This window comes from Dermacentor variabilis, unplaced genomic scaffold (genome assembly GCF_050947875.1).
Source record: "Dermacentor variabilis isolate Ectoservices unplaced genomic scaffold, ASM5094787v1 scaffold_17, whole genome shotgun sequence".
NCBI lineage: Eukaryota > Metazoa > Arthropoda > Arachnida > Ixodida > Ixodidae > Dermacentor > Dermacentor variabilis.
Genome location: NW_027460335.1, coordinates 6,141,428 through 6,164,465, shown reverse-complemented (window position 1 = coordinate 6,164,465; position 23,038 = coordinate 6,141,428). Strand labels below are relative to the sequence as shown.

The 23,038-nt window shown below is 45.8% G+C and overlaps 1 protein-coding gene across 1 annotated transcript; it reads left to right on the top strand.

The window, feature by feature from the left end:
- Positions 1-14,002: 14,002 nt before the first annotated feature.
- LOC142568181 (uncharacterized) lies at positions 14,003-22,606 on the top strand. Its single transcript, XM_075678239.1, has 6 exons — positions 14,003-14,790; positions 14,924-15,009; positions 15,822-15,914; positions 17,434-17,481; positions 21,062-21,109; positions 22,529-22,606. Exons 1-6 carry the CDS (start codon positions 14,673-14,675, stop codon positions 22,604-22,606), a joined length of 471 nt encoding a protein of 156 aa, XP_075534354.1. The 5' UTR covers positions 14,003-14,672.
- The last annotated feature ends 432 nt before the right edge of the window (positions 22,607-23,038 follow it).

The window sequence follows — 23,038 nt, the reverse complement described above, 5'->3', positions numbered from 1 at the left end:
CTACCCAACAGTCGCGAGGCGGCTTTCTGGTAAACGGTTTCCAGCAGGTGCGTATAGGCTCTACAATATTTCACACCAGAACGCGCGAGCACCGACCGCACGGCATGCAAGTCTTATAAAGGCGAGATCGGGGACACTCTGTGCAAGAGCGCGAAGACTGTTCAGGGTGAGTGCTCTCTGCTACGCTGTGCGCCATCGATCTCACCTTGCCACGGCTATGGCACTGCCCGCACGGTTGCTTCGTGCGTTGGATATTTCGGAGGGAAAGTGCTTCGGATGCCCCCTGAAATTCCTCCACGATCCAGAACTGGAGTGCAGTTTGCCGATTCAGCTTAATTTAATTAACGTTCCTCTTTAGCGCGCCTAAAGCTAGCTATACAAAGGCGTTTCTCGAACTTTGAGCACACCGAGGAACGCGCTTTCTCGGAAAGTGTAACCGAAACTAAAACACATTATGGAAATGAAATAAGAAACCACGCACATATATACAGCGGGCATAAATGCGCAGTGAAATGTGACTTTAAATGCTTTGTGAGCACTCCGATGCGCGGTTTCATTTTCAGACCATCCCTGCTCCCTCCAACCTCCCCCCCCCCCTCCCTAAAAGTAATAATGATAATAAAGAAGTACTTACGCGGGAACATTCTGCGTAGCAAATAAAGAAAACGCTTATTTTATATTGAGTGTTGGCTTCAGAGCAGCTGTGGCTCTGAACCTTAGAAATGAACGAGAGAGGGGGGGAAGTACATAAGAAGTGATCACGCCTGCTTGCGGCGGTTGGTGGTAAGTTCGTTTTCGCTCAGCGGACTGTTTTTTAAGCCCATATCATTTCTTGACGAAGCAGGCGGTCTAAAAGGACAATCTCTTACCCATTCTTGAGTGAGAAAGAATCACTCTTCTGGAGCTAAGACAGGACTAAAACACTCACATTCCTAGTGTGCAACATTTAATTCGGGGTAGGAATTCGCTCGCGATGTACGTATTCATGAGAAACAGTTTCAGGGCTTCCAATGCCCATCTCCATCTTCAAAAGTACAGTTTTCTTTAAACTACCACCGAACAGGCGCCCCCGGCAGCTGGGCGGAACGGACCAGTGCGCCACGGGAATTTCGAAATATATGGTGGCCTCGCGGTACAATCGGCCGGGCCAGAAAGTATGAGCACAACTAAGTGGCCTGAACTGGAGCATTAGTTGCTTTGGGACTAACAGATATGACTCCCTCTTGCTCCTCCTCCATTGGCAGAAATTGGTGGTGGTCTAAACATTCTTGCTAAGTGGGCAAGCTTCCAGCACACAGCGGCTTGAATTCCGAAGTTGCAGCCGGTGGTCGTAAAGAATTAAACAAATTTATATTTAGTGAGCGCTACCTTACTGTCAATTTTACTTCCAATAACGACCTAAATTTTTATGTCCCGAACTGCTGGAGATATTCAGGGGTAAAAATGTTCATTTTATCTCACACATGTTGTTCTTAAGAACTGTATAAGTAAGATTCCGAGAATTAGAGCTAGACCTCAGAACGAAGGATGACGAACAACACACGTGTTGACTATCAACTGGCACATTATTCATAGACAGAACATACTAGGTGTCCTAGGCAACGCGAACGAGACTGTTAAAGAAGTAAAGCCAGTTGCACACAGTGAAATCTGTCAAAACAGCGAAGCTGGTGGTTGTTTTCTCAAGTTTGAATCAGTGTTTCGCGCGATTTTCACGAAAGTATTTTGTCTCGTTTTCGTCGTTTTCCTAGATTCGAAATTCGGTTTCGGACTGCGCACACTCTTCAGTTGCATGAAGTTGTGATCAAACTACAGTCTGTCGCACAGCTTGCAGCTCTGGCCGCACTCACGGTCGAGGGATTCTCTCTTGAACCGTCCATCGGCACCCTCTGTGGGAAGAATCTCTCTGCGTCGACGTCTCTGCTCTGCCTCCTACTGTCGAAGTTGGGGGTTCGCTTGCCTGTGCTGGCGCTTGGCTTGGGTTGCCTTGCCTCCGCGCTTCCCATTCTCGATCCTCGGCGGTAGCGGCTTCCCTTGCGCTGGCGCCTATGCTTTGCGCTTATCGCTCTCGAAGCTCGGGATTTGCGCGACCTCGGCGTTGCCACTATCGTGCGAGCTGCCGCTGCCGCTCGCGCCGAGCGGATTCCATCGGGCGAAAGGGCGCGCGCCGGCAAAACACATGCTCCTATACCCCTCTCCTTCCCCCCTCCTTCGGCGCGCTCTCTGGCGGTGAGCTCCGCAACCTGCCCCCTGCGTGGCACCGGACGGCGAAGGCTCGAGTTAGAGCAGCTCCGCTGTTAAAAAACAAAGGGCGGCTGCGATATACGACGATGAGACCAACGGCGTTTTGTTAGCAGTGGCCTTGTGCAAGCTTGATAATGTTTAATTCTAAACATTCTCTGGCTCATCGCAGGCACTTTGCGGTCGGTAGGTTTGTTCCTGTGTCGCCTCATTTCGGGCCTATTAAAGAAATAACCTCATGTCGGAGGGTGCGATCGAAGCTATAGTAAGAATGCAGCGCGTTATGCTCTAACCGTTAAGATTCGATCCCACGTATGTTTTACTCACGCCAACGTCGACAATGGCCGTTTCATACACAGCCGGCAGAGCTCTGCAGGCTAGCACCACTTATTGCAGTAGCCGTGTTCCCGATGAGAAATATTTCTCTGTTTTTAGCAGCAATTACATGAAATTGCTCTTACTTTAGGCCCAATAATAAATGAAACAAAAAGGTGCATACTTTGGAAATGAACTGCGTAAAACGACTGTGAAAACGGTGTTTTAACGCGAAAGCGTTAAGCTCGCCTCCCCCCTCCGCCACGACGCAGAAAATCCGGTGTCGGCGTCTGCCGTCGGCGGCGTTGTGCGTCAGAAAAAATGATACCGAACCACAACCGCGAAAGCCCTCCACAGGGCGAAAAGGCGTTACTGAACCAATTGAATTTGTCACCGTAAAATGCGTCCGGAAATTTGGGAAGTCCTACTTGCACACAACCTACAGACATGATAGCGTCGGCTTGTAATTTGAATATACGAGGAAAATAATTTAAATATACGCAAAAGCATAATTCTGCTACGCGGAAGCTCAAACACAAACCCCTTTGTCGTTGCTTACGTGGCTAAGAGCCACCCCCCTGCACTGTCGCCGTGATCAGCCTATCATTGTTATCTATCGGCCCCCGTGTCGCAGTATATCCGGTGTCGATGTCGACGTCAACAAGCTCCGATAACGCTTTCGCGTTCCACTGTCGAAGGGTAAGCTTAAGCGTCCTGCAAGTTCTTTAGAATCATAATGCGTTCTTCAACTTTTCTTTTTTTTTTTTTCAGGTCCTTCATTCGCAGCACGCCGCGGAGCATCACGCGTACGCTCGTGCAAACATGTGCGAGCGCGAAACATTAACGCGAAATGCGCGGAGTTACACATTTTGATTACAAAAGTTTTCGCGCAGCTTCCACAGCGTTGCACGGTAGGCATGGAACGGAGTACAATTTTTGAGACGACTGGCGCGTGTCTCACCTCACTAGCTCGAGAGAGAGAGAGAGAGAGAGAGAGAGAGAGAACGGCAATCGCCCTTTCAGCCACATACTTAGCAGTAGGGAGCTCTAGGGTGCCCAAGGCGTTGGAAGAACCAGAGCCGCCGGGCGTACAAAATAACTCGAAGTGAGCAGGAAAAGAGCGCAAAGGGCCCACAACGAAGCTGGCGTTCCGTAATGACCGGGTACGGCTTGGGCCGGCATATATCCTACTCGCTACTCTCCTTTCCGCGCGTCACAAGCCTGTCAGTTTCCTGCCAGTGTTGCCTGGCGGCAGCTAACGCTTTGTGACCCTACGCTGTAGTTGCACCTTCAGGTTCGGCCCACACTCTCCAATCCATTCGGTGTCCCTTCGGTGTCGGTCCGGGTTGTAAATCTACTGGTTGTAACGTTTCTATACGCCGGAGTAAAACGAAGCTGTCGTCGTCGCCTGCTCGCTCCTGTCGCTACACGGAGGCTGCTGCTAGACGTAGGTACGTACACCTCGTAACGCCTTGAAGTGTGCACCTCCAACGGCGCTGGATAGTCAGGGAGCTGCAGTGCGCTTCGCATAATATCTATTACTGCAGCGCGTGGGCTCTGCATACATCTTTATCTGTTATCATTGGTCAGCTAACTAGCACAGACAGGTTTGTGCCTATCTATAGTACTGAACAGTTGCCTGCTTGCGTAAGGGTAAAATGTCTAATTGTGCATCGCATTCGATAACGTTGTTCAATGGTTTCGCGCTCGTTACATTTTCCCAAGTTATCTTTTTCCGAGTTGCGAAAAATGGCGGCGAACCGCGAAAAGGAATTCGAAGTGAGCCCGGGCACGTGCGTTTCACGCACGTGACAGCAGCGCTCTTGAAAGTGGTTGGTGCACACTAACGCTACTCAATATAGCTACAAGGAACGGTGTAGCATTGTTACCGCAGTAGTCGATGAAAATTTGTTTTTTTTCTGCCCTTTAGTGGCCTTCCATAACACCGCCTTAAACAGCGTCACGTCGCGGCTTACTTATCAGCAGACAACACCTATCAAGTAACATTTTTAACAGTCGCCAAGTCAGCTATTGAGTAGAGTATAAAAGATGGCTACTGCCCCAGTGCTTATGTATACGTGCCACCAAGCAGATGAACAACTAAGTAAAATGTACGGGCCAGCAGCACTGATAAAATCATGTACGCCCTATCGAGTAGATGGATTGAGCGTTTTATAAACAATATACATTGGCTAGAGTGTCGTTGCATAAACTGTTTGTATGTATTACAAGAAAAAAAACTGAATAGTTGTGCTTGATTTTCGTTGTTTACAGCCATCTGCTTTGTCCGTTTCCTTTTCTTTTGCAACTCATATACAGTACATTTCTGGGTTGCAACAAGAACCTTAGTTGCAAGTCAGCGAGTTACTTGGCCTAGGTAGGTACAGTACGGTGAAATGTAATCTTACTGGCGATATTGGAAGCCGTACGCTTCCGGGTATTTTATTTCATTTATACGCAAAAGCTATTTCGTACTTATCCCGAGCCATGCTGCAACATTCAACGTATTGCAGAAACAACCAGTACAGTCGTAGGTCTTTCCACAGCGAAGCTCCTAGCCTCTTGTTAGTCGGTACTTTTGGTGGCGTGCTCACCCAAGAACCGGCGGATAGAAAAGGGGCTTGTGTTTCATTTCCCGCCTAAAGGAATTACGTTTTCTCGTATATTCGAATTGCAATCCGGCGCTATCTTGTCTGCACGTTGAACTTGCACTTGCACCAGGCCTACCAGAATGAGGATCTATGCTGCACTTGCGCATCACGCGTGCGTGCGCCCGTGTTGCACAACGTTTGTGCTGGTGGTGCTTGTGTAATGTCGTCTAACGTCGCTTTGTGGGGGGGGGGGGGGGGGGGGGGAGGGGTATTTGTCTAACGCGGACACCAGCTTCGCTGTACATTCAATTTCCTAGGGCGGAATGGAGGCGAACCTTTTGTTGGTCTGGCAGGCATTGCAGGGTGAAATGGCCAGAATGGCGATGGATACCGTGCAACAACAACAACAACCACAATAACAACAATAAAAAGTGCAGGATGGGATGCAGAACGGCCAACGTATGCCTGATGCTGCTCGGAGCTTTCGGAGTCGCAGCAGGAGATTTATACTGGAACCAAGGGCTGAGACTCCCCTCCGGGTGCTTTGGCCGTGAGTAGACACAAACAATGAGTGGTTAGTTACAAGCCAGAGAATCAATTCGATGAGAAGTGATGATACACGAAAGAACATGCCTTACTTTAATCATTGTCTCTTGATTTAATAATTGAACATTTATAAGGCTTGCGGGAAATGTGGCAATGAAATAGTTGTCAGCACGTTCACACTACATCTAATTAAATCATTTTGAAAGCATCGATTTCGTCAGCTTCATATTCTCGGAGGCGCAAATTACATGTCCAAGTTATCTGTTCTTGTTGCGGAATATATAGTTCGTATATTTCACATTACTACCTGTATAAAGTCCTACCGTTACACAGGGTGTTTTCTTTAGACCAATACATATCCTTATAAAAAATCTATGACCGTGATACACCTGTCATCTTTGCATACGAGCTCTACGGCGAAGGGGAAAAACTTCCCGAATTACGTGCAATTTTCACGATCCTTAAAATATTAGAGCGCATTGATGTGTGTCTGCCTTCTATTTCGCCATTTAAGCAACTATCTCTGGCGCACTAATAAATAAGTTAATTAATAATTTTGTTAATTATTATACCGAAGCTCACGTTATTAGCAGCAAGATATGTCCACCTCGCCTAGGAACTCCTCTGAAAGAAAGGCACGTCCGCTGCGCTTATTGCCATATTATAAAAATCTGTGATCTAAAAGAAAGCTCCCTGTTTATAGTACTTTAACAACATCCAGCGGTTCAGCTTAAAATTATGTGACTGTGAATATCCACTGGATGACCTTAAATGTAGCAAAGTCCACCGAAATTCGTTTAGCAAACTTTCTTTTTATTTGAGAGATTCGCCGCAAGGCACATGTACCAAAAGAAAGCAAGTTGGCAACGTTCAGTAGATGGCATTTTGAAACGTTTGTGTGTTTCTTGTGTATCTTAAAGAAAATATCTGAATTGTTTCCGAGGAAAAATGTTTTCAGACCTAAGCACAGGCTTCTTCGAACGAAGGTTGCGGAGCCATTTGCATGTGGTATCTGCATGACTTTTTTTTATTTTTTCGATCGTTTGGATAATGTATGCCCTGTAGGTGCAAGGTCTACAGAAGGGCAAGCGCTTCCTATCAAAATAAATTGGCACTGGAGAGCAAATTACCACACATAACAAATTATGTGGCATGACGTACAATAATAGGGAAATATTCGTAAAGCTACGGAGGATTACTCCGAGGTCCCGTTTTAAAGGTCTGTCGCAACAGAATTTTAGACCACTGAAACATCCTAGTTTAAGATATTATAGATATATGGAGCCTGCGCCCGAAATTTCACATTTGAGCTATGAGCGGAAGCGTCACGAAGAGCTCGCAAAAATAGCCGTTTTCGATACTGAAATAAAAAAATAATAATAAACGCCATTATCGCTCGGCAGAAGTGACGCGTGAATTAATGTGCGGCTCCTCGGTATGACCTCAGAGATCCAGGCCACGCATACGCTTTCTTTAGGTGCTGTACAAATCCACGTTCGATAGGGTGGCGCCCTTCGGATTTCAAATGGGATGTTATAGGCAATCTGCGCTTTTGCTGATTGAATGCACCGGGATCAATTTTGGGAGCCGGAAATACGCCATATGCGTCGGGTTTTGAACACCACCTTTCAAGAGCGCTTCAAAACGTGCCATCTAGATTTGGCTACTATCCGTCGGTCGAATTGGTGCAGTGCAAAGCCGGTCCGCGCAAAGTAGCATGGCCAGACTGAGTGCGAGAGCGTACTCCTCGTAGCGCTTGTCCTCGTCTGTTCCATGTGCCTCTGTCTAATTTATTCGCGTTTAGTTTTCAATTCATCATGCCAGATGAACTAGCCCAACAGTTATTCCTTCCGTATACAATAGCTCGGCCGTGCACAGTTGCGCGTAGTTGCGTCTGCTGCGCGTGGAATCCTATTATCTCAGAGGTCACGCTGTAGCAAACCGTAGATACCGCAGTCACCGCAGGATGCCGCGACAAGCTCTCTCGCCGCCGAGGCGCTCGGACAACCACGTGCTCTGACTGGTCTCTCCAGGCGTGACGACGTCAGCTAGTCCGAGCGCCCGCGGCTGCCCCCGACGCGATGAAAAATCTGGAAGGCGGCGTGCTGGGTATTGCGTCATTTGCGACAACCACCAGGTGCGCACGTCGTCTGCTTAGGTGTTGTTTAAAGGCTGGTAACAAGAATATGACACAACTACTAGTCAGGCGGCTTTGCCAAGATTGGTTCAGTGGCATACACTGCTCAAATATAACAAACTTATCCAAGCTAGAATTTAATTGCAATTGGCCTTTAAGGCAGATTATTCATTTTTTTTTCCATTCGAACATCTCAAGATAAATGGTGCCGATTACGTTCAAGACAAAAAATGCTCCTCAAGTTTACCGGCTTACAACAACAGAAAAAAATAATCAAATACCAAGAAAGTGTGGAGCAAAAAAAAAAATGAAGACAAAAATTGTGGCACTGCTGTTGTAAAATGGCACTGTGATGTTGGTGAGACTGGAAATATTATCACATTTCACATGCCGTGCTTTGTGTGCGAGCACCATTGTTAAGCAGCGGCAGTGTGCTTGCGTGTGCTTGATATAGCCGGTGAAACTGAATACCCTTCTCGCAAAATTCTCCATTTCATTATACGGGTTTATGTTTATTTTCTTCCAAAATTCTCCTTTTAAACACCGCGTTTTCGTGGTACACGGCATTGTTAGGCTCGGCGAGTGTTGTGCTCACTGATTCTTTCTTCTACAGCGATAGCTGGGGCCGAACAGCTAATTTCTCGAAAGCGCTAGGTTCGATTCGTAAGCCCATTGCGCACCCCCGGTACACGGCCTCATTTCAGTATTTCCCTCTCCCAGGCAACGCATACGAGAACAAATGCGAAGAACTGCTTCGGACGAGCCGTGTGTACAGGCTACTCCAAGAACTTTACGAACGGAGCCCCTCGGTACGTAGCGTATACTGGGTGCAGCGTCTGCAGGCAACATCTTCGAATGCATTAACGCCGGCACTTGAAAATGCATTATGCACTCGACGAACTTCAGCAGCGGCGCACAATTAGTATTCAAGATCGAGGTTTACTTCCGCCTTTCACCTGCTTTGTCGGAGGAAAGGTATTCTATATGGTGCGGTTGTTTATTAAAGAACAGGCCCCTTGCAGGTCTTGGTGTCTTTACCTAAGTTACAGCCATTGCCCGAATACCAATAAGGTGTTCCTTGAAAGTTCAGCCCATAGCACACACGTGATTCTTGTAAAAAAAAGCCTTCTTCGAGTCACGACTTAATCAAAAATTTAAAGGCTACGCCCTAAAGGCTGTGTGACAATAAATGGTGTCCCAGTTGCCTTTAGCCAAGCTGTCATTGGATAAAAACAAAGAAGAGAAAGACATGGTAGCATATACGGTATATAGTACTTACTGTGTTAGGTCCTAAGACATGTGACAAACGAACACGTTAGGTTTTATAAGTGCCCCTTGCACCGTAATTTTTTCTTCATATTTTTTTCTTTAACAGATTGGCTAACGTTAGCTGCAACACAAAGTACAGTTATAACGGTTCAATTTTTTTCCCCCATTTCTTAAAAATTTATTTTGTTACTCTCGCGTAGTTATACCATCGGAAATGTGGCATCTTTCATGTTTTACATATGCGTGTTCGCATATTTGCTCGCGTTAGTTAAACCTTCGAAATTATCACCTCATTTCAGGGGCGAGACAATTTCCGGGCTAAAGTCAGGGCGTGCGCCGTGGAGGTGATGACCTCCATAGACTTCCACTACCTTTGCGACAGTATGAAGTTTGTGAGTACTCGGCCAGCCAACGTAACAATGTAACGAGTACTTTGTCTGAACGGCCTCATACTTATTTTTAATGCGGTACCTTCCTGACCTTCCTTGTTTATCTCTCCCTCTTACTCTCTGTATCTATTTCTCTTTAATGCCGACATCACTACTTATGCAATCAATGAAGCCTGCAGCGCTTCCGACTGGTCCTTCACCACAGAAAGTTATTCCCTCGTCGCTGTAACCATAATTTGGATGTTCTAGCAGTGCTGAATTATATAGTACCAATATTATCACACTGAAGTCGATGTATGCGGAAACCTAAGCCGTGGGTGTCGACTTCCTGCGAAGCTAGGTTCAAATAAAGGAGAGAGACATCCCATTACAATTAGCGGCTACGTTATAAGGACGTTCGTTCGTTACGCTGGCGGCCTTGAATAAATCTTGATGAGGAGCTTCTTGGCCCCTCATTAGCATTCCGAAATTTCTTTCTTTAAAGGTTAGTTGAATCAAGCATGCCTCAAACATCGCCTATGAAGAAAGCGGTATACGCAGGCAGCTCCCTCCACCGTATACCCGACGTGCACCATTGCTGTCGTAAAGTTTCTCACAATCTTCCCTAGAAGGAAATATGGCGCCACCGTCCATGGGAGTTTCCTAACGCGCTCTGTACCGTCATCGGAAGGACGGTATATGGGTGCGCGAGGTTCGTGCTGGCTGGTGTCGAACAAGGCTTTCGCCTAACACTTGGATATGGGTGCGCAGATAATGTTTTCTGAAAAGGAAATCTTCATTAAAGGTTACCATTCATCCGTATTACATCTTTCAATGACGCTTACTCACCCACAGTGCCCAATCAAGCGAAGGAAAGCAATAACGGAAGGCTAACTGTCGAAACGCGAACGCGGACCTTGTCATCGGCACTAGTACTTTATCGGCCTGCCAATATTTTTTTCCGCTTCATATAATTGTAGGTCCAAGCACAAGTCCTCATAATTGAATGAAACGCTTTACTGTGGGATATCAAAGTTAGGACTGCTTTTGAGGTGACGTTTTAGTAGAAAACGAGTTGCAGTGAAAGACGGAATGCTGCTAGACAGGCACGATTTCAAGCTGTCCAGGGTTTCCGAGAACGATAATCCGAAACCACCATTTCCCGGCATTCCCATGCATACAACGGCGTCGCAGCGCCTGCTTTGCCCTAGATGACATTTTGAGAAACTCTATGATCGCTGTGTTACACGCGTTGGAAAATGTAGAGCACGTTTCATGAGCTTCCCTCCACGCAATTCATTGATAGCTGTTGCCGGCTGGCGGCATATCTGTCAGCAACCATTGTAGTTTCATTTTTACAAAAATTCCAGAATAGAGAAATCAACAGATCTGTCAACCGTCGCTACGTCAGAAACAATCTGAGTGCAGGACAGGTACAACTATAGCATTCATTAGTGAGAGTCCTCTAATTCTGGTCCTAACTTAACTATGCCATATGTTGCCTTTCTCAAAATATGCAGTCAAGAAAGGCCGTAATATGCATAAGGAAAGTAGCGGCGTCCATCGGGGTAAGTCATTGATTTCGTGCAATTTTCGTTGATACGGCCTTGCTCGAAAGTTGCAGCATGAATTCCGCGTGTTTGAAGAAGAGAGATAGAGAGAGAGAGAGAAAGAGGCAACGCAAAATCAAAATACCAGTGGCAACGTCACATCGAACTTTTCGCATCACCTTTCTGTGCCGTCATGCATCCGCATGGCGCTTGCATAAGGCAGGTTCGCAGTTTATGAACCAAAAATATTACATTCGGTACAAAGCTTAACAAGGCAGCGTCCTAAGCGAACTGACCGTTAACAGGAACGACTCACGCACTCTAAAATAGCGCGAGATATCTGATGTCATTGGTATTGTTGTGGGGACGTCAGTTCCAGAAAGAAGTTGGTAATGAGTTTTTCCCGCTTTCTAATTAGCCCCGAAGAAATGCAGAAAGTGTTTTCAAAAGTTAACTCAATTAGTCTGAGCTGATTTCGCCTTACGCTGTAGCCCTGTCTGGTGCCTGGCTAACCTAACTGTCCCATGTGATTGTGCTTGCAGCCGCCAAGGTTTAAAGCACGCGTTCGAGCATTATACAACAAATACTGGGTAAGCTTCAGCAGTTAAAATAACTCCTCTTTTCTAAATAACTGATCTCAACCACTTCACACACCACGCTACACAAGAGGTATCTCGATTACTTTGAGACGAAATAACGGGGCAAAAATAGCCGTCGCTGTGAAACGAAGGCAAATGCGGTCATCCGCCGGGGTGGAGTAGTGGCTTTGGCGCTACTAAGCACGAGGTCGCGGGATCGAACCCCCGGCCGCGGCGGCCGCATTTCGTTGGGGGCGAAATGGAAAACCCCCTCTGCCTTGCATTGGGTGCGCGTTAAAGAACGCCAGGCGGTCAAAATCAATCCGTAGTGCCCCACTACGGCGTGCGCCTCACAATCATATCATGACATTTACACGTAAAACACGAGAACTTCTTTCTTTAAACAAACGCTGTCGATAAAATTAAATGCTGAAACACGTCCCATGCTGCGTCGGTAACTCCCTATTGCATGGTTAAAGTAGTGCCGACAAAAAATACATAGCAAGCAATTTTATTACACCAAGTGAATCCCACGCACCCCCATACAAGGAGGGAAGGAAAACAAGAGGTGCAAGGCAGAGAGGTTAACCAGATTAACCGTCCGGTTGGCTACTCTGCACAGCGGGATGGGGTATAAGGCGCAAGAAAGATAAGAAAACAAGGGAAGATAAAAAGAAAGAACTCCAAGACTTAAATTAAAGGTGACCAAATATGCCGACAACGTCCTGAATTCGTACTCTTAAAACTTTCAATTTATTTTAATTAAAAATTTTCTGCTTCAGTTTTCTTAAGTAAGATATGGGAATGTAATGGGAATATGTAATGGGAATATGGGAATGTAATGACGCCCAATGTCACGTGGCCATGTGATCACCTGCGTACCATCGCAAGCTCCCTCGCTTCGCTATTATGTCCTCATCTGTTAGGTATACCAGTAGGCAAGCACAACAAATATTATGAATAGAATGCCACTACCAGGACGCCACAGTTGCCTCAGGCGTACTTCTAGCTGAAAGAAATTGTCAACGAAAGGTTGCAAGCAGGCGCATCAAGCCATCGATGCTAACGACTCGAAGACACACGGCAAACACTTAAAAAGCCTGTATGCCGTTACTGTAGGGGAAGCTCACAATATGTATGTGAAAAGTTGTGCCTCCATGTGAACTTTCCTGAATCTTTACCAGTGCTAGCTGCATAGGCTAATAAGAGTCACCGGTTAGACAACCTTCATTTTTTTTTCAGGAATGCATGCAATCACTGTTCGAGAAGAACAAGAAAGTGTAGCTCTATTTAGCGACGGGTTACATAAAGAGAAGCGATGATCATCTCAGCGCGGACGGAAAGAGACAATAAAGTATCCTCAACAACAAGAATCGAGACTTTTTCTTTCTTCGTTTGCTTAGAAATACAATTACAATAAGGAAGCGGACAGCAAGCAGTTTCATTCATTCATTCATTCATTCATTCATTCATTCATTCATTCATTCATTCATTCATTCATTCATTCATTCATTCATTCATTCATTCATTCATTTTTCGGAAGGGGCGGACGGACGGACGGACGTGTTCCGTGGCATGCGCTCAAGAAAAAATCGCCTGCATAGTACAAACGCATGCATATATTGAGTGTATACACAATCAAATTCCCTGTCTCAAGGACGATTATCTTGCTCACATGTGTGTTACCATCAGTAGAAATTGAAACGCGATAAGGATTGATTTTATGAGAACTCTTGTCGGGTGTAATCTCATATATGTATAGCAGTAGGATGCCCAATCACTTCTGCAGCCAGTTTCGAAGCATGCTGCAGTTTCGTACGTACGTTTACGGAGCCTTGAGTAAGTCACTGTGAAAAGTCGGAATGAACCTGGTGAACGCAACACAACATATTCCGGATGATTACAAACTTGGTGAATGCAGCCACGTTAACACGTCTTTGACGAAGCTAAAAAACCAACGATGTCATTACATGGATGAATATTGACTCGGTGTGCGCCTATATTGGGGATCTCGCATGAGGACAAAAAGAACGAGGGCTGGCTTATCCGTCTTGGCGGAAGCAAGTAATACGTGCACGCCTATATTAAGTGAATGCCTGTGTGTTCCTGTTATAGCTCCTGTTTCTAGGAAATTCGCAAATCGCTATAGCAGCCTTCGTTCCCGGCCAGCAGTCGCAAGAAGCGCCAGTTACGCATGTTCGTATTAAGCGCGCTCGTAGATGCCGTGAAACATATACTTTGCGGCTTGTGAGAGGCCCAGCTCGTGCCAAATTTAGCTAATTTTATTAACTTGGTGAGTCTGCGGCGCCGCTAGAACAACTGTTTCGTACGGGCGTTTCGTAGAATATTTAGTAAAAGGAAATTCGTGACCAGCCGCATCTGTACCCTTCTCAATGTGCCGACAGCGAGAGAGAGAAAAACAAAAAAAGAGTGATTTTTCTTTGTGTAGCAACACGTGCTGTGATCTCGCAAGAAAACTTGAGAAGTAAAATTGACTCTCGTTGCAATCTCTGTTTTCGGTTGCCCCAGTCGCGAAGGGTCCGCTGAAGCCATCGCATATCTTCTTGGGCACGGTCGGCAAATGTGTTTCCTCCCTTGCATGAACGCAGCATTCTGAAATGAGCGCGGCTCATTTCGCGGTCACCGTTTTCCGAGCGCGTCTGCACATCCGGTCACCGTGAGAAGTTCGTCGACTGAGAAGGATTTGCCGCAGCTCATCGACAGCGAGGCGAAACATACTGCGTCATTCTAAGTGTGTGCGCCAGGGCTACAGATAGTCTTTCTCTCAGCATAAGGGCACTTAATTGGTGCTGCAAGATAAGCGCAACTGTGGATCTGTGACTAGACATTCCAGTGTCCGTGGTTCTACACGTGGCCCTTCTGAGCTGTTCTTCATCGTGCGTGCAATAGCAGGGCAACAGAGCTAAGTTTCGCGCTTATTCCCTAATACAATACCGTTAGCTTAAGCAAAACGTTGCAAATATATATAAAAAGGAACGAAAAGGATAAGAGTAAGTGCGACGCACGTAACAACGCGAGAGAGTCGCCTTGGAACGCAGAAGGGAGCCGACACCGTCATGGCGACGAAGATTGTCCTGCACGCCGTATTACTCTGCATCGTATCATCTGGCCCTGGGATTTCGCTACCGTATCCGTGGTCAAATGAGCAAGAACTTAAGGAAATGTGCAAGAAGGGTGAGTTGGTTTACAACCTCTGCAGGAGAAATTCGTTACGTCTAGCCAAGCGCTCGGAAAACAACCCGCGCAATTTCCGACAGCTCTTTTCATTCCGCCTCTCCCCCCCCCCCCCCCTCTCATTTTGCCGCAGTGGTCGACCGATCCGCAACGTGTGACGAGGTAGTGGCGAAAAGCGAGACGTTCAAAAAGAATAAAGGGAAGTACAGGCCATTATTGGTAAGTGGACGTGTCCATTGGCTAGAAACTGAGGGTAAGTGAACGCGAAGACAAAGCAAAAGAAATGTCAGCCGCGGTGACGACCTAACAATTCAGTACAAGTTACGTTACCAATCTGAACTGCAAGTGCCTTGTTTTCCTCCGACCTCCAAAACGCAAGCGGTTTTCAAGAGGCAATCGATATTGAAAGAAGCTCGCTTGACCGTGACGTAAAGGAAATGAGTGAACGTAATTGGCTGGCGCACCTACACGATAGTAGTCTTGAGTGCGAGAGCGGCGTCTTCACAACTGCAGTACGATAGGCTCTGAGAGCATCAGTAATGCATGCGGTTTGCTACCGTGCGCGCGGACACGGCAAATTGGGTGTGGCGAACCGAAAGGCATGCCAGGAAGACGAAAAATTGCACGACCGAGTAAGGAAGTAGCGCGCAGAATAACCGCCAACTTCCTCACACACAGAGAGAGAAATCGAAGAAATGAAAGACGGGGAAGTTCACCAGACGCATGTCCGGTCTGTTACCCTCCGCTGGGGTGAGGAGATACCGTGACGAACAGATAACTTTTTCGCAGGCGCTATCTCGCTCTCAGGCAGGCTCCTTTGCGCCTCTAATGCCGCCAGGTGTATCTATGCTTTCACATAGATAGATAGATAGATAGATAGATAGATAGATAGATAGATAGATAGATAGATAGATAGATAGATAGATAGATAGATAGATAGATAGATAGATAGATAGATAGATAGATAGATAGATAGATAGATGCGTGGATGGAGCGAGGGTTAATTTTTATTATTTACGCTTGCTTTCCAGCCCCGACAGACATTCGGGGGAGCTGTACTGGAGTGCGTAGAGAGCACGTTGTCCGTAGCAGACATGTACAAAGTTTGCGATGAAGCAGAGACGGTAAGCATTCCGCGGGGTTCGACGTTAAAATCACGTTTGTAATGTTGTCCTTGTCGCGACACGTTCGCGACTAGTGGCACCTCACACGGCACGATGCATCTTGTAGGGAAATTCGAAAAATGGATCCAATTAATAAAGAAAGGTCGCAACATTTCCTAGAACGGCCACGTACTAAATGAAAGTAAATAAGCTAATACAGCTCAAATTAGTTTAATCTTTCGTGTCCTTTAAGGACGTTGCGCACTAAAACATCAAATTTAAAGCCGCGAGCACAATTGAATGGAATGATGTTAAGCGTGTCGCAGAGTAACGCATATCACGTGTTCCTACAGGCGATGACGTTAACCGTATACTATATAGCAAATTAAAGGCACTACGACGGGTAACGTTGCATCAAGGCTATTACTAAATTATACTTCTTTTCGGAATCTGCGATCATCTTCCAGACGAAGATTGGAGATACAGAAAAGACGCGAAACTTAAACACAGTGAAAAGACTGTCTTTCCGTGTAAGTCGAGTGATGAAGCCGGCGTGACATTCGAGCTACAGTTGGGTGCAGAGCTGATGTTCACATAAATGGCGATTAATGGAAATAAGTATGGAAGTGCGTAGGCCACGTCATGCGTAGAGGAGACAATCTGAGAAAAACAGAACTGCTGCAAAGGGAAGCGCGGTCGAGGGAGACAGATAGATATAAGGTGGCGTGAAGTGATGCATGACGTGGAATCAGCTGAGGCGAAACAGGAGCAATTAGGCATCACTGGATCGCAGATTTGACATAAAAGAAGGCGAATGTGATGACGATGGTTGATTGTGGTGAGGGTGAAAGTTATTTTCATTCTATGCAACTATTTCACGCTGCTCAGTTGTGAATGTGTAATTACAAAGCTATCGTTAGGACGACACCATGACAGTTGGTAATGATATGCTGCTGTGCCCTATCACTTCAACCCTTACAGGACATGCTGTCGCTACATTAGATAGGTTTAGCGTGTCCGCTATTCCGGCAAACGGGGGCGGTTTGGGCGGATTATCGGATGATCGGGAGCGTAAACGTGAGCGGCCGGAACGGTGTGGCCGCCTGGTGTTCTAGGGCTAAACCAGACAAACACAGATCTAAAATTGCAGTAACCTGCTTTATTCTGCTTCGCTGCTGGTGCAAATTTTCGGCAGCGACGTAATTGGTTCACAACTACGCCGCTGTCAAAAACTTACACCCCAACTAAGAAGAATATAGTAATTGGCTCTGTGTTTAGGTGGTTGAGCTTTGCACCACCAGCTGGCGCCACTAATCTGGCCGCTCACGTTTACGCCTCCGCTCATTCGACAAACCGCCCGCGCTTGCCGGAATACCGGACGCACTAAAATTCTCTAAATTGTCGTTATCATTGCTGTGGTTACCATTGTCGATATCCATGTCATTGTCCTAATAGTCAGCCGGGCTGGTGATGGTTACCACAAGTATTTCTTTGCCTTTCCTTTTCCTTTCCTTTTTTCATTGTTTTTCTCTTCTTTAAGTTTAAAAAGGCATTGCAGTGCTACAGGGAAGTTATCATGGACTTCACGGTAAGACTGAGGCCTATTTCTGTGTTATTGCATTTGTTGTTTTCGCAATATTTGTTACGCTTAAACCTCGATGTACAGAGGACGCAGTGAGGTTAGAATTTTGTATGTTGTATTGAATACATACAGATCAAACGGCGCGGGTGAATGCATTTACCGAAACGTGCTCCTAGCACATTCTCTTTGTCAGGACTTACGTTCCCATGAAGGAGATTCAAATATTCACGTGCAAAAGACACTATGTGCTGCTTGAGGTTTCCACCTGTTCATGTGCTGCCGATGGTTGGTACAATCTCCGAAAACACCTATTATGTGCGCCTGATGACAAAAATGAATGTAAGAGTTCATTTATGAAGAAGGCATGCAAACTATGTTCGTATGTTGCAATGGGCTTCAAAATTTCCAAGCAAACAAAGCAACAACACATGCGTCGATGTTGTCTATACCGACAAGTCCTGCTATATATACGTTTCATTATAGTAGTGGAACGCGACCGCAAATAAAACTTGGCGAATCATATTTTCGGTTCAGTTCGTTCTGTTCAATCTGGCTGTGCCAATTTCTTTCATTTCAATATAAAGCGGCTCGGACTGTATTTCCCTGCGCAAGAGACGTTTTATCCGTGAGGGCAAAAATTATTTCCTCGAATCTATTCCCACGATCGGAACAGTTGCGTAATCACAGTCGGCAGTCGCTCAAACTGGTGCAAAATAAACACGTAGGGTCAGTCAAGTCAGTGCCATTTAACATTCGCCTCTCGCTTCCACCTGTGAATAAGCACCGCGACTTACAAGTAAACGCCCGCCAAGCGCATTGCTTCCTGGGCATTAAGTGCGGCGAACACAATCACGCTCAAAGCGAGTGTATCCTTTCAATATTAAATCTCTTATCAGCGATTTTCCGCTTGTGGTGCGCATAACTGCAACAAAATTTCGGACGGCGTGAGAACGCATAGTTTCAAATACTGTTCATACATACAGCCCATGTGCGACATTTTAGATTCGAAATTTAAGTTAAATGCTGGCATTTTACTTGCCAGAACGATGATACGACTATGAGGCACGTCGCAGTGGGGGACTCCGGATCAATTTGGCCAGCTGGCGTTCTTTAGTCGGCGTCCAATGCACGGTACAAGGATGTTTCTTTTGTTTTATTTCGCCTCCCATCGAAACGGGGCCGCCACGGCCGGGATTAGATCCCGCGCACTCGGTCTCAGCGGCGCAACACCGAAGCAGCTGCACCGCCCCGGCGGGTTGACATGAAATGCGAATGGGTGTGTCACGAAAAATCTCGCGAGTATAGACTTTTTTGATGTCAAAACTGAGGAGAATGCAGGCATAACAGCTCGCCGGAAGTGACGCAGGACCAAGACCGCGCAGCTCGTCGGCGGGGCCTGCTAGGGTGGCAGGGGGGTGGGGGGGACTTGGAGGAAGGAAAAAACAAAGGAGGGGCGCTGACTCTTTGTGAAGCTAACTGACTCCGGCAGCTGGCGTTGCCCCGCCATCTTGTCATGCCAGATTCTCCTCTCTCGTTTACATTCAATTGCGAGACAAAAACTATCATCATCAACAATGACTCGCGTCACTGCTTGCGCGTTCGTGGTTGTAGTCTTCCCAGCTGGCTCCGATGCCGCTCATCATGCCAGCGTTCCCGTACTGCCTCCTCCCTCTGCGAAGGCGCTGACGGCAATGGCCCACTGCCAGTCGGTGCGGTGACTTCGGTCTCGAATTCTTCGTCTCAATACATCGCGATAGGAAAAAAAAAAACGAATGTACATAACGAATGTATGACACGAATGAGCGAGAATGCATAAAAAATAAGAGTGCGTTCGTGCGTGCCTTTCGTCATGATGACCATCGATGAAGACAATAAATGCGCTCGTAACTTTGTTCAAAATTATGTGGCACCTCTGTGTCGTGTTCTGCACAGCTTCGCTGATCATCCACCTTCACAGAGTGGAGTGGCTCATGGTTTTTTGTACATTGCCGGAAATCAGAAAGTTTAAGGAACATAAAAGCGCGAAGTTTGCAAGTCGGTAACTCTGCCCCGAAAACAGATATCCTAGTTCTGTCAACTGCACCTGTTAGTGTATCTCAGGCGCGCAAATTGGACATACGAATTAATAGTTTAAGTAAAAGAGCTACAACGCTTAGAAATTTTGTTTGCAAAATCCCTACTCAGAAATTGATGGTATACTTCGAGCGGCCAGTCGCGCGGAAATACTGCGCGTATTCGCGGCCTTCTTTCACGCTACAGCAAGAACACTTTTATGCAGCACGAACTGAGCCACAGAAAGCTGTATCGGAAGTTTTTCATGTTGCTCTACAATTTTCCCTTGCACACGTTTAATCTAATTCTAATAATCGAGAAGTTTATTAATTAACTAAGACTAATCGTGTAATTAGGCGGTATGGAAAAAAAATAATTTCAGTATCTCCAAGCGACAGCAACAACGCAACCTTGGTTCGGTCCAGCTACGTGGCATTTGCACATTTTTAAAGTTTGAAGCAACTTACGCAAAACACCTCGTAAAGCAGAAAACTGTTACCACGTCAGCCAAATCCGCAGTGGACTTCTCTTCTTCTCTTAATATTTCCTTCCCCTTTTTCCTTTCCCTAGTGTAGAGTAGCCAACCGGGCTCAGTAGTTCTCTAGAGGGTGTTGGCTCAGTCCTGGTTAAGCTCCCTGCCTTTCATTTATCCCCTTTTCTCTCTCTCTCTCTCTCTTAACGTTGAGCTTCCACTTTTAGACTGAAGCTTTCTTTTTTAATCCGCCGCGATTCCATCGACAGCGCGCACATGGGAGCGCACAAAATGTCGAGGAGTGACCCCTGGGTACTTTAGCACGCTTGAATCGCAACATTTGCTATAAAAATTGCGTTGTGATGTCAGTCTCTCTGAAGAGCGCGCGGCACCATAAACAAACAAAAGAGGACCGCATGAGAGTTACAGATACGTCAATAATGACTATAAAATGCAATAGAAATAATAGAAAAAAAAAGAAAAGTCGCAAAACCTAATACATAGGTGTTGTCAACCACGAGATTTTTCTATGGCAGGAAAGCTTCGTACGAAATCGACTACGCGAAGAGGCATGCCTACATTGCGGTTGACACGAGAACTAAAATGATATAAACAACTGTAAATAACTGTCATGCACTATCAGATGAAGGAGAAAAAAAAAGAACTATATATGTTCTGGACCAAAAAGCGTCTCTCAAAACTTTCAGCTATACAAGAAAACAAACTTTCAACTATAGAAGAAAAAGCGCAGCCTTTAATTTATATGCGTGTCGGTGGTTTGCTTCTCTGTTTAAGTGTTACGTAAATAAATGTTTTACGGCGACGTCATTCCCGTTTTTTTCTTTCGCACTTGCTCGCACCGAAGCGCGACATGCAGTGTAGACACCTACCTGTTTAGCGCCAGTCTGATCCGTCACAGCGTCGTCAGATATCGCCACCCCTATGACCACCGCTACCATAGTGGCGCGTTGACGGTAGTTTTGTGACTGGGATATCTGTTTGACGGGTTAAATCACTTTGATACGCCATTACGGTTGATTACGTTGCTTTAATTCTGTGCAGCCTCCAGAGGCCGTGGAAGTTGTTGAGGAACTGGTCTCAGTATATGAGGTGAGGTCTCCGCTGATTACCGCACTCCTATATATTCTCGTTCCACGTGTGGTTATACAGCTATAACTTGACTTTTTTTGTTTTTGCACCTATCTTCCATTTGCACAAATGGAAGGGGGTCCCAGAGGGGTAAAGCCGCAAGATATGTCAAACGGCATTTAGTATAATTGAGATACTTACTTGTTATATAGAAATAACTATATATAACCGTGTCGAACTGCGTTCCAGACAAATAGATATAGTGTTATATATATATATATATATATATATATATATATATATATATATATATATATATATATATATATATATATATATATATATATATATATATATATATATATATATATATTTGAAATTAGAAAGTATTTGCAGAAGTTCTGCATAATTAGTTGAAACTTAAGTAAAACGATGAGATCTATATATAAAATATTCATGTGATCGTTATTGTTTTAAAAGCGCGTGGTCATGTAGGTTAGCTACCCTACACTAGGGGACAGGGGCAATAGAGCGAAGAGACAGAGAGAGCACTACCTGCGCACACACTTGAAGATGCGCACCGAGCCTGTAAACGGTCGCAGAGACCTGTCGACTTGATTTACCCTAGCAATGCCCTCGTTGCTTTCTGCACCAGGCGCTCACGGGCGCGGTCCAGGGGCCTTTCGATTCTGAAGACGGCCTTCAGTCTAGCCAGTTTATGTGACTATAACGATAGACATTTGAAATGGAGTGTATGCCAGTAAGAGAGCACTCCGAATGGTATCGCGAATACATAATCGGGCTAGCGTGTGCGTGTGTCTGTGTTTGCATATAGGCTTCCTTGATGTATGAGTATAGTTTGTGTTTGGTGTGCGTCTATGCAAACAGCATCGTCATTCGCGATGACGTCACCGTGATCAGGATTCGTAGATTAACCTATGCACTAATCCCTTAACCCTGTAATGTCCAAGCATAGTTGCCCATCAAATTAGAACCGCTTTTTTTTCTTTCTACGAGGAGCACAATCCGTAAACGTGAATGAAACAATATCTAATTAATATCTTTATTAGTGTAGTAAATAATAGGTCAGCAATCAGTCAAAACTCGCTCCAGCGTTTGAGAAACGCCACAGTAGGCTGTGCGTGATGTTTCGCACGATTCTATCCAAATATTGAGGCGTTAAAGTAAGCGTAGCAAAAACTGATACCTCGGACATTATAGCGCTAAGTTCGTGACCCTCTACACAGTCCTAGCGTAGCTTTGCGACGTGAAATTTCATTATTATTATTTCATTTTCTTTATTAGGATATTGTACATAATTAGGTTTGGGCTCGTTTAATGGAAGAAAACAAAAGCGAAGGCATGATGTGATAGTTGAAAAGATTCCATTTTTATGCACAAAGTGATCCAACGCACTCATCGCTATTTTTGGCATTTCAGAACTGCATGGTCAGCTTATTCAATTCGTCGATGACAACTACGACGGCGCCTACCGGCGGGTCAACAAAGCCAAAATAAAGTTCTAGTATGAAACGTGCCCGCCACGCTTTTCTACGAGCCCCCTTTTATTCTTGGGGGGTTACTTTTTCTGAACGTGTACAAGGGACGACTGCTTTATGCATGAACTGGGCGCGAGACTTTCGGGCTACGAATGCAACCTCTCTAATACACCCTTGTATCTGCTCCCTTCCTCGTACTATTGTAAATCAAACTCTGGTGAAGAAAGCCTCTCTCCGGAAACTTCGGGCTGGGCTGGCCCTTGCGCCTTGCATAACTTGGGCCTAGGGTGCGGCGCACAAAGATCTCGCGAATAGCCCAAAGTGATCTGCCTCCACGTTTGCTGTGGCTATGTTCAGGGACAAAGAGCACTAAGAGAGGAAGTGTTTAGAGAAGCCGGGATGCGGACAGACAAACCGGCAGACTTAGTTAATTATAGACAGTAAGTTCCGC